General features: G+C 42.7%; 1 protein-coding gene across 10 annotated transcripts in view; it reads right to left on the reverse strand.

Moving 5' to 3' along the window:
* Positions 1–12,542, reverse strand: part of Zfp385b (zinc finger protein 385B) — a 378,470-nt gene that overhangs the window by 192,277 nt on the left and 173,651 nt on the right. The window contains exon 1 of one of the 10 annotated variants that reach the window (XM_063283640.1): positions 6,305–7,077. The exons of 7 other annotated variants lie outside the window; for them this stretch is intronic. In XM_063283640.1, the coding sequence (XP_063139710.1) occupies positions 6,305–6,314 (10 nt within the window). In that variant the 5' untranslated portion in view covers positions 6,315–7,077. Of the gene's footprint in view, positions 1–6,304; positions 7,078–12,542 lie in introns of those variants that run through there. 2 more of the 10 variants (XM_039104863.2, XM_063283642.1) reach the window with 2 other exon arrangements.

The raw sequence follows: 12,542 nt of genomic DNA on the forward strand, positions 1-12,542 counted from the left end.
TGATGGGTTTCTCCTACTTCACGTTGCTGTTAGAAGTTGCACTAGGCGTCTTAAGTTGAAAGAAAACACCTAGAAAAAAATCCGAACCCCGTCTTTAGACTACGAAAGGAGAGCCAAATGTGTAGGGGAAAGGCACCGGGGATCGTTCAAAGTAAGTGTGATTCAGACAGGATGATCTCGGATGGGTACGGCAAACTAAGCCTGCAGACTGGTGTCTGTCTCTGTGTCCTCTCTCTAACTCCCCATCCCCTCTGTGTGGTATGGATGAGAGATCCCCGTCTCTCTTGTGTTGCAATACTTGTGGCTTCCGGTTTTGTTCATCTACAGAAAGGCATAATTGCCCAGAAGAAGGGTGAAGAGAGAAACTGGGGTGCTTCTCCCAGCTTCTCTCCTTGTGGCTTTCTGTGGTGACATCATTCTAGAAAATTGGCTCCTTTTGAATGGCTGGGGTTTGAGTCTCCATTTTGAGCTTTTAGTCAACAGACAGGGCAATCATACCCTTTCCTTTCCCTTTCAGGAACAGAGGTGTTCGGGGCGGGGTGGGGGAGACTCCATGACACCTGGGGTTGATATCCAACCGACCGTTTGTGAAATATATCTCCCACATCCCCCATTAAATTCTGTTTGAAAATCTGAACTGATTATATCTTGAATGTTTGGTCGGATGCATGTCCAATACATCACAGAATAGATTTCGGCTCTGCTACTTTGTATAAGATTTAGAACTGACATAGCAGGAACAAATCAATTATCAAACCTTCTCTATTTCTCCCAGTGCCTTACAGTATCCTAAATGACCCAGGAGAGCTGTAAACAAAGAGAGACTAAAGCTAAAAAAAAAACCCAACCCCCTGGCTGGCAAGGGCAATTGTTCCCCCAGCTCCTGAGCAAATTCAGAGGAGCCTGGGCCCTTCCCACATTATCTTAGACCACTCTATTCTTCTGGCATTGAATAAAGAATAATTGGCAATGCTTCTTCAAAGCATTTTGAAATATTTCCACAGAAAATTGCAAAGTGTCTAAGAACGAGCAGAATTAAAAGCAGTTTTTAAAAAGAAGAGGTCATAGGTCTGGCTCTGCTATAATTTGTGAGTAAATTATAGAGGAAGAGCTTGGATTGCCAACAGTAGCTCGAGCACAATCAAGGGCTAGAGCACTGGGATTTACGTGACCACGCTCCACAGAATGTATTAGAGCCTGTCACCAGTTCAGAGTCCTTGGTCACCCAACTTGAAACAAAAGGCAGCGGGGTCAACGACAGAAAGAAAATTGTATTCTGATTCCAACTCTCCTGGGTGAGACATCTTGATGAAGTCACTACCCGCTTTCAAGTGCACAAAAGACACCATTTTAATGCTTCATGATATTGTGTTTCCAAGTTCCTGTGTGGGAGGGTTGTTCTAAATAATTGGGGGGGGGGATGCTTTCAGCTCTCAAAGTTTGGGAAATTACTTCACCTCTCACTGGTCAAAGGAGATCCCTTTCAAGCCTTAACATCTTCCTAAACTCTTTGGCTTCTACTGTTTTTATGCCTCTGAGGTTCTTTTGCAGGAATGGCAGTGTGTAGACCTGAGGCCATTATGCATGCATTAAAGGATGGCTACTGTGGACTTGAACTTTCTGGCTATCACTTAATACGTGTGCTTCTTAACCCAACTTTTCAGTGAAATGGCTTCTTTAAGTCAAAAATATTTCCCCAATCCTCTTAGAGTATAACATCTAAAGAATGTGGAGGCAATCTGTGTCAGTGTATTTTATAATAAACGAAGTCCTTGGTTTCTCATATGGTTTTGAAATTCAGGGTTGTGTCTACCCAGAGAAACCCTGACCCCTCTGCTCCCTGGAAAGCTAAGCATCGTCACACGGGTTCTGTTTTACACTCTACTACCTGTGGGGCTGTTCCTGCTGGATAAATCTGTTGCTTCCACACAACATTATCTTAATTTTGATTCCCAAATGGCTGCTTTCTCCTACTAAGGCTAAGTGCACAACGCCATGCTGTGCTGCAGAGAACATTTCTCTGTTCATCATTAAATGCCTTTCTCATAGGAGAGCCAAAACATGGCTGAAGAGATAAATTACCACCACATTAGCTAAGCCAATGGGAAGGGAGAAGACATTTGCCCATTCAGAGGGGCTGCTGTGTCTGCCATATCTCAATACTTACAATTAATCCACCTCCCTTTCCTGCTGGATTCTCATCAGTGGAAACGACAGTATTAATTTTACCAAGCAAAAGAAAGCAAACTAACTAGGACACAATATTGGCAGTTGGACATCACAAAAACAGAATAAGCATTGGGAAATACAGCAAGGAGAGAGAGAGAGAGGAAGAGGCAGGGGGTGTTTGTAGACCTTCAAGAAAATGAAATCTACAGGATTGCATCAAAACTAAAATTCACCTACCTCATGAGAATTCTCATGTCTTAAACCCACACTATTTCTCTTCAATTAACTTTTTCATCCTGTGATTTAATGCATGCCAGAATACCTAAAAACAAGGACCATCTCGACAGAGTGAGGTAATTCTGATTCTAGACCAAACCCATAAAAGATGTGACTGTAAATAGTGCCTATTTCTATGTCACAAAAAGAAATAAAACTATATTACAGCTGATGTGACACAGTGTGTAAAGAAAAGATCCCGAAGAATTCTAAGGACCAGAACCGGAATCGCAAGCCACTTCCAGAGATCACACTACATCTGGAGGTTCTGACAGCTTGATTAGATTTTCATTCTCCTTTAGGTTTATGTCAATAGGAATGGGTCACTGGCTTGTAAGAGTATTAGAAATATACCTTTCACACAGTATTGACAGTTTGGAGGAATCTCTGTCCTTTGTGCATACTAATAATTTTAACTTCCTGATATAATTTTCATTTTTATGGGACTTTAAAAACCTATAATCGATATGAAACAACACAATATACAACATCTCAGGCCTCTTACTAACTAGCATGTCGGACTATGCTTGATTATGCTACCAGTTGCCGGGTAACATAAAGAAGCTCTTCCAGACAGACTTTATGATTAATCCTTATGAGGCTTGGGGTCAGACTAAACCGACATTATGATCCCAAGCACAAGGAAACTGAGGCCCAGAGAGGCAAGGACGTGCCACCGGTCATAGAATGAGCACATCTTGTTCTCAAGAACTTGCCTCTTCGGGCTGGAGAGATGGCTCAGCCGTTAAAGGCTAGGCTCACAACCAAAAATATAAGAACTTGCTTCTTCTTCTTCACTCATATTTAAGGAGGAGTAACTGCCATGCTGACAATCAGACCTTATTTAGTAGAACGTTCCTAAATCAAGCACCATCGGGAAAGCATTTACAAACAACACGGGAGAAATTCGTACTCCACAGGCTTGCAGGGTCCTCCCTTCCTTCCCCTCATCTACAGCAGCATTGGTCTATTTTTGTTACATTGTCTCCCTCCTAAAGAAGCTTCTTAGACACATCTTTTCTCAAGCATCTCCCACGAAACTGCAATGTTGCAGGCACGGGACAAAGCCGTTCAAACGCACATTCGAATGCTTTACATGCGAGCTTTACAGAGGAGAAAAGCGAGGCGTTCTAAAACTTCACCCCTCGAGTGAATTTTCACCCTGTGGGGGGTCATGTGAACACACGGGTTCTCTCTCTGTTCCTCTAAACCTCATACCCACCTTCAGGCTATCGCTAACAACGGTGGGGTCATGGACTAGGGATTTCGTATTTCAGCTAAAGTATTCAGTACGTTTAAAGGCAGGTGTGTGGAAAATCTTGCTGAACCACAGTAATCACTTAGATCTTAGCCCAAATATGTAAAGGAGAGAAAGTATGTTGACAAGGGGTAGGAGACTGTGGGGATGTTCAACATGGAACCGAGCCCTGGAGTAGGGAGCCATTGCTGCCAGCATGCTAGGTCACAGCTAGTCCTGTAACACAAGCGAGCCATGTGAGAGTGGATGCTAGCTTCCATTCGCTAAGAACAAGAAAACGTAGTCATAAGCTACCTCAGTGACCATCCCCTATTGATTGTTGTGTAAATATTAGGTTTCCTGCCTATGAAGACATTTACTGTTTGGTTCCTTTCAGGCCTGTTTGCATATTCCCAACTGCTACGTGGCCAAGAATAAGTGAGTTTATGTAATGTTCCAGAGACTGCACCACCCCGTGGCTCGTTTCAACCAAGGTATGAATAGAAGACAGAAATGAATTCACAAACGCTCCTTTCACAGACAGTATACAATAAAACCTTTTACTCCCGGAGGTCAATCTGCTCAACCATTGAAGTAATGACACCCCACAACTATAATTCAGACTCAGCCCTGGTCAACTCAAAATTCACACAGGAAAGTTATTCACTCCCTGTACCGGAAAACCGATGCAAATAACTTCGTAAAACCCACAATGCATCAGTCATTTTAGAAATGGTGGCGAGTCCAGAGAAAAGACAATGGCTGATCATTTCCTAGGACTGTTGGTAGCCGCTGACTTACAAGGTATAGTATTCCACATGACACTCCGTAGACACAGCCTGTGTAATCCTTACAGCAAGCGTCCACATTTGTCTCCTCATCTCTACAGGAGATGCATACAGAAAGGGCAGGTGATTTTCCTGTCACTTCCTAGAAGTGGAGAGAGGACCCAGAGTCCTGTCACCACAGGTTCCTTATTCATCACCCTTGCCATCTCGATATGTATATCAGCTCAGGTTTACAGGCTTCAAACAGACAAACAGACACCTGGAATCGTGGGCAAATGACCAGGTTATGGAAATGAGGTGAAACTATTTTGAGATTTTTCACAGAAGAAGTTACTTTAGAGATGAGCTGACCTGCAAAACTTCTGTAACAAATGCTGTTGACGTGGACGTTGCCCATAGTTTTCTGACTTTGACGCTTGACGCATGCATGCATTAGGGCTTTGGAAACGTGTAGGAATATGGTGGCTGCTTGATATAAGCATAACTGCTCTTCCCGAAGCGCATGTCTAACACTTCTAAAGGAGTCTACATATGTCTACCCTACGACTCGAGGGGAAAACAGACAGAGAGGGCAGAGGGAAACAGCATCGAGACCGTGAAATTGAAGAGATAATTTTAAGAAGGTGCTAACCCAGGGGTCAGGAACAACGTGCAGAGGCGGCATTAAGACAGGGTGTCCCGATTCTAAAGCAGTCTTCATCTTCATTTTGATGTGCTTTTCCCAAGTAGGTTAGGCTTGAGATCACAGCAAAAAACTTAACCCTCATATCTAAACATGTTGACCATACATTCGATGATCAAGCACTAGCATAGCTAACGGAACCCCAAATGCACTATCAACCAAGCCCGACGGAAGCATTCTTCATACTTCTGGTGCAGAAGCTGGAGCTGCTCCAACGCGTCAGGTCGTATAGGCGACTGCTACTGTGCAACTGTGAAGCCTAATCGTCACTACAGAGGTCTTCCTCCCTCAGTCTCCTGGGGGCTGCAGATGCTTATGAAGCCTCTATTAGCTGATATAATTTGCTAGGAAAATGTTGATTTTCCAAATAAATATTCTGAACCATAAAATTCAGCCACTGTTTTACAGTGTAAACTTGAAAATAAATGAAACAGTCGTCAATGAAGCATTTTAAAATGTTTATGAAGCATCGAGGGAAGTTCTAATTTAATTATGCCCTGCTCGGCTGAGAGAAAACCACCTATAGCGGATGTTCTTAGGAGATCCTCATCAGATTTCTACGAAGGCCGACACATGCTGATGTTAAATTTTAAAGCATTTTTAGGCTACATTAATATAGTTAAACATCACTAGACATGTGCGACATGGCAACACATTACTTTTTGGTGTTCTGTTATTTGAAACTAATTTCAACGCTGACAGTTTAAGACTCCATTGACACCAGATATTAATAAGACAGGCATGCAACCCACTCCTTTTCAGAGACACTCCAGAGCTTGTTAGCAACATAAATGAACCCGCTATACTTTTTTAAGAAAAAATATAGGTCATTTTTACATTTAAAGTCTTGAGGGCTTTATTGTCTCTAACAACTATAAATGAAATCCCCAAATGTTACGCTCACTCTAATGGAAATCATAAAAATAACAGCTCAGACGTTAACCACGATTAGAGAGACACATTCAGGAGGTTGTTCTAAACCTTTAAATCTTATCACCGAAAATCTGGCAGGGTACTCAGTACTAATTTTAGCACCGTCTAGCACTGCTTGAGACCTTACAAGCCTGGGAAATGAAAGCAAAGCACAGGGACAGGGATGTCCCCTGTCCCAGCAGAACAAAGTGCCAACCATCTGGGAGCCCCATCACTTACCTAGAAGCATGTTTCTTAACGACAGTCGGCACAGCCTGGCGGTAGTCTCTGTCTAGAAAATGCATCAGGAGCACTGAGAAGTATGGCGCTGCCCCCAGTGAGTACAGACCAAGCCTTCACAAAATCTTCCTTGTATCCTAAGTCTGCGGGAGGACTGGCCAGACTCCACTCACTCTCTGAGTACCTTGCTTGAAACTAAGAAACAATACAGTGACTGTCAGGGGATGGTGCCTTCTCAGTCTTCTGAGCCAAAAAAAATTATGGAAAAGTAGGTTACCTCTCTAGAGTCTGAGGCATGTATTCTAAAGCGGTCGCGATTATTTCTTTAAAATTCCAAGCAATGTTTAGTACTCGGTTCACAAAGGAAAAAACCCTTAAACCCTTGCAAATAATCTTAAGACATGGTTTTAAAATGTAACTCTTTTCAAAAAGGCACCCTCTTTTTCTCCTCCATGACATTTTACTGTAATTTAAAATGCATTTCACTGTACAGCGTAAAGAAATTCTGCCGCAAGAGGAATGGCATAGTTTAAAGAAAGCCTGGATATTAATTTGTTTCATTCACTGAGGATCAGAAAATGGAAGCAACATTGATTATTTGTTATTACGAGCTTGGATCACCAATGACATTCTAGTTTCACCGCAGATCATTTGTTTGACTTCAATGTGAAAATAATTATTTCCGAAATAGGTTTCTCCTGGCAGAACAACCCTTACAATAAAATAAGGACATTTTAGGGAATATGTTAAAAAATATATATAGAAAGAGAGAAGAAAAAATTCCCCTTCACTTCTATTATTTTCTACTGGACTTATATTAAAATTTGAGGAAATGCATACCTGGACCCAGAGAAGAAACACAGAGCAGGGCGGCCCTCAGGAGCCGGATGAGATGGGTGATTTTTGAAACTGTTGTTTTATCGTAATGAACAAAACGACCTGCTTCTCTATCTCATATTTATCGATTGCTTTTAATTATCCGCTTTAACATGCTTTCTGTTGTTGCTGATGACAAACACAGTGACCCAAAGCCACTTAGTGGGGACAGGGTTTATTTCACTTCCACTTCCGCATCACAGTCCACCATCCCATTATCTAGAGAAGACAGGGATGAAGAAGGTGAGGCAGGAACCTAGAGGCAGGAACCTAGAGGCAGGAACCCAAGCACAGACCACAGAGGAATGCTGCTCCCTGCCTTGGTCCTGAGGCTTGCTTCAGCCCGCTTTCTTATACATCCAAGATCAATTGCTCAGGGGCGCCACTGTCCAGGTCGGGATGGACCCTCTGGCATTCATCATTAATCAAATTGCCACGCTGAGTGCCAATCGGACAGAGCCAATTCTCCAGCTGTGTTTCCTCTTCCTAGGTGTCTCTAGTTTGTGTCGAATTGACAAAAACCAACGAGCAGCATGTTATCCCATTCTTCTCCAGCAGACACCACCGGTTACACATCACAACGGCAGAAGATGGCAGTTAAGTGCTGCTTTCCTGCACCCCACAAAATGAAGCCTTCAGACATCTACTCCTGTTTCCATTAGTCTCTTTTCTTTTATCTAAGTGTCAGAGAAAGAAATCAGCCATTTCTCTAATATTCCTCAGTGGTTCAGTCGCTTCTGTTTGGTGTACACAATCTCTAGCTATTTCTATTTCGATGAGAGAAGGTTTAAAAATTTTAAAGAAGGTTAAAGAAATTTTAGAAATGAGGTAAAAATCTGAAAACAGTGTAAGAAGGAAGGAAATTTGGTTGTAAATCTAGGATGATGCCACAAAATAGTTACTTTGGAGCAAAGCGGCAGACAGAGATTGCTGAGGTGGACGAGACTTGTTGCCTGCAGTTATGAAATGGAAACTGCTTGCATAGCAAATGAATATTCGAATTCAACTCATTGAAAGATGAAATAATTCTAGATTGATTAAACCAGATACCAACTAGAAGTAGGTGTTTGTATTAACGAACATTTCTGAGGAGATGACAGGTAAGCAAAGCCCCTTTTCTTACCTATGACAATTCAATCACTTCAACCTTGCGCTTCTCCCTTAAGTGAATGGGAATACCTCAGAGGGATTATTTTTTTAAGGTTTTTGGGCTCTATCCCAGGTTTGTTTCGGATTCAGTCTATCTGCAGTGAAGCTTGAGGATTTGCAAGCCCAAGAAGTTCCCAGGTGTGATGGTTAATTTTGGGTGCCAATTTCCAAGGTCCCTGGAGCAAGTTACTTTTGGGCACACATCTGAGAGGGTTTCAGAGGAGAATTTGCATGAGTCTTTAGACTGACAAGATCTGCCCTCCCCCTCCCCCAAGGTGGGTGGGACTCATCCAGCTGGCTAGGCTAAGAGCAAATGAAAAAGGCAGAGGAAGAGGAATTGGCTTTTCCTCGTTCTCTCTCTTGGAGCTGTAGGCACGTTAGCCTCTGCCCTTCGGCATCAGAACTCAGATTTTCTGGCCTCTAGACTCTGGGACTTGCACCCCGGTTTCTCAGTACTTGGCCTAGGACAGTGAGGCATATCAGATTCTCTGGTTCTGGGATCCTTACTACAGACTGAGCCACGCTGTTGCCTCCTCTGATTCTCCTCTGATCCTTACAGTGGGCTTGTAAGGGGATCTGCAGTTTCCTCAACTCATGGACCAATTCCTATAATATAATCCCTCATGTCTACCTATGTGTGCATCCTGTCTTTTGTGTCTCTGTAGCTCCTGACTGCAGACCAGGCAATGCTGGTACCATTGGCCCCACACTTTCAGGACCAGGACTTTGGCTATTTAGATAACACTGATATGGAGACACAGACAGTTTGCACCCCGAATTAGTATTATGTAGATCCAGATCTTTCCCCACATTTCCTGCAGGGCTGCTCAGGACTTACACACCATCCATCTAACCACAGAGTTCATAGGGCAGCAGGATGCATTACCTCGGGTGAGTGACATTCTTGAGTTATATGCCGTGTTGGGTTTAACTACCACTTTACTTTTAAAAAAGTAATATTATTATGAATAATAATAATAAAAAAAGAAACCTGTGGTACGAGTTGACTTTAAAGGCAAAAGCTGTCACGCAGGAAGATGTTGTTCATCAGCAGAGGAGGGACAGCAATTTCAGACTGTCTAGCAGAATGGCAATCAAATGTATCCGAGCCTCGAGGAGGGACGGCCACCTTGGAAGCAGCCGTGGCCTATGCGAGTTTTGTTCATCGGCAAGGCAACTACAGGCGGACGTCACAGCCAACCCCTTTAATAAATTTCAATGTTATAAGCTGCCGAGGTGATTCAGAGATGTAAAGAATATTCTTCACGACCTCGTTGGTGGCTTTCTGCCGTGGTCCTCGCCCAGGCTCCTAGTCTCAAGGACTGCTTGCTTGGGGTGTGTACCACTGCATCTGTGGTTCTCCGTCGCAGCGATCTTAGCATGTACACAATGTCTTTCCAGGTGCCTGATGTTAAGAGTACAGCAATTTCAAGGAAGGACCGGAAGACCACTCACTGGCGCCTACATAGCAGTTTGAAAGGGTAGGTGGGACACGCTTGTCCCCAGTCTGCACTTCTCTCCTTCATTGTGCTGGACAAGAGTAAATTACATAAATTGCTCTTGTCTGAGGAAGTAAGAGAGTCGACATTGTATCTCTTTCTCCCTGTGTCTTCTATTCCGGCAGCATTTGGTCTTATCTTTATTAATGTTTATGTTCTGCGTTTAATTTAATCTTGATATGCTTTTCCTAGTTTTCAAACTGCATTCGTGGCTCATTTACTTTTAATTTTTGTCTTTTTATATCCGAAACCATGTAGGAGTGCAGTATTGACAGGAGGCTTTCCTTCCCATTAACCTTTCCGTAATCTATCACTTTAACTTCCCCTCTACCCACTGATAGCTGAAAGACTGGAGAGAAAAAGAAGGAAGAGGTCTGTGGATTCCATCTTTAGTGTCCGTAAGCTAATCCACCTTACACAAACTATGGCATTGGCTGCTGAGGCCCAAACCAACAGGTATGGCTCATTTGAAACCACACATTTAAGGGTTTTGGATTTTTCTGACCAATTAACTATTCACTACTAATTACCCCTAATATTACTATTACTACTTCTCTTTCTTCTTCTCTCTGTGGGGGGAGCGATTATATGCGAAGGTTCAGAGAGAAGACATTGGGTGAAGCTCCAGTCCATGGCAGTTAGTCACTGAGCCCAATGCTCACAGCCTTAGCTGCCTTGAGGGGTCACTGAGCTCCAGGTCTCTCTGTGTGGCAGCACCCTCCTCCCCTCGATGCTGGGGTTCAGGCACTCACTGCCATGCTCAGCTGTTAGCATGAGTCTGGGGTTTGAACCAGGTCCTCCTGTTTATGAGAAAGTACTCTTAACCAGTGAGCCCAGCTTCCCAGCTCCCCAAGCCCCACTTACCTATTCATGAAAAGGATAAGCTGTCCTATTCTGAGAGTTTCTTAACTCCAGAAACTTAAACTTTGCACATTTTCTGTGTGGCACATTATTAATCAGCTCTTAGGCTGTATACATGTTCATGATTTCCATGGGGAAAATATGCTTATCATTTACCTACTAGCATGGTTTTGTTATAACTTTGTAAATATTTTTTTAAAAAATCGTCTCTTGAAACAACTTGTCTTTATCATTTAAAAATAGGAACCCAGGGCTAGCAAAATGGCTCAGTGCAATGGAAGTGCTTGCCATGCAAGCCTGACAGAACCCATGTAAGCGTGGAAGAATAGCATAGCGTTGACTCCACAGAGCCGGTATCTAACCTCCACATATGTGCTGGGTGCACACACACATACACACATACATGCATGCACACACATACATGCACACACACACACACACACACACACACACGCACATGCATGCACATGTACACCAAATAATTTTTAAAAAGAAAAGCAATGGGCACTACTTTCCCTACTTTAAAAATGAACAAATTAAAACCATGAGCTAGACAAACCAGCACGGACTGGGAACAGCTATGCCCAGAAACCCTCCTGGAGGTTTGTGGTGCGGTCTCATTGAAGCCATCACACAGATTAGGCTAGGCTGTGCTAACGAGGAACAAGCTGAGCAAGGCTCAGATCTTTAAAACCTAATGCTCCCTCCAAGCTCCCACCATGCAGAACCCATCAACTGGCACAGACAATTGCTTTTTAATTTTTTTCCAGAACATTTAGAATTTCATAGTTTGAAATTGGTAGTAAAATATAAAATAAAATTAATTGAAAAAATATATATAAAAAGTCATCCATTTTTAGAAGACTCATCTTTACATTTTTAAACCCCCCCCCCTCAGTGGGGAATGAACATCTTTGAGAATGAGTCACGTTACCTTATGCGATCTTGATGGTCCATTAGACTAGATTTAGGATCACTGTGGGACATTTACACCAGGGTGTGTCCTTGACAGCATTTCCAGAAATAATTAACTAAGGAGGAGAGTCCCACTGCAAATGTGGCAGCACCATCCCATGAACTGAGGTCTCAGAACAGACAGCACAGATGAACACAGTGAGCCGATGGATAACCTTTGCCCCTCACTGCTTCCCGAGGGCAGGCGTGACCGACCAGCTGTCTCCTCATCCTGCCATGCGCTCCTTCAAACCCTCAAAACGTCAGCCTATGTAAACCCCTTCCTTCCTTGAGTTGTTCTTTGTGAGGGATTTGGTAACAAGAACGACAACTAAGACATTTAAACTACACTACACTTTCGGCTTTTTCTAAGATGCTAAGTATTATGTTCTAGCACATTTTAACCATCAACTCAAGAGTCTTCATATTTAGTGTCTAAAATATATGTAAAATTATTCATAGCTCCCATTCTCAATGCTTAGTACTTAACTTCCTACCTCCGACCACCTAGCTGCATTAACTACCATTATTTCTGGTGAAATTAAGCTTAACTGAAGAGAAATTGCCACCTAGTCAGCTTTTCCATTTTACATAAGCATGGTTCCATGCAGATATATAATTTCTATTAACTAGGTCGACATCTATATGAAGGGAAGGGATATTCAGGCAGTGTATGAGCTGTATTTTGAGAATCCAGAATATGCTAATACAGGAGAATGAGTAAAAAGAAAAAAAGAGAAAGTTTTAATATGAAGCTGCTCATTGCCCGACATACAGTCATAAGCACTGGAAACGCACAGTAGATTATTATAAATTATTCTTGGTGACATAAGTGTGCATCACTTAACAGACTGGGGAAAGAATGAAATTACAGTACAGAACAAGTATATAAAATGTGC

This window comes from Rattus norvegicus, chromosome 3 (genome assembly GCF_036323735.1).
Source record: "Rattus norvegicus strain BN/NHsdMcwi chromosome 3, GRCr8, whole genome shotgun sequence".
Lineage (NCBI taxonomy): Eukaryota > Metazoa > Chordata > Mammalia > Rodentia > Muridae > Rattus > Rattus norvegicus.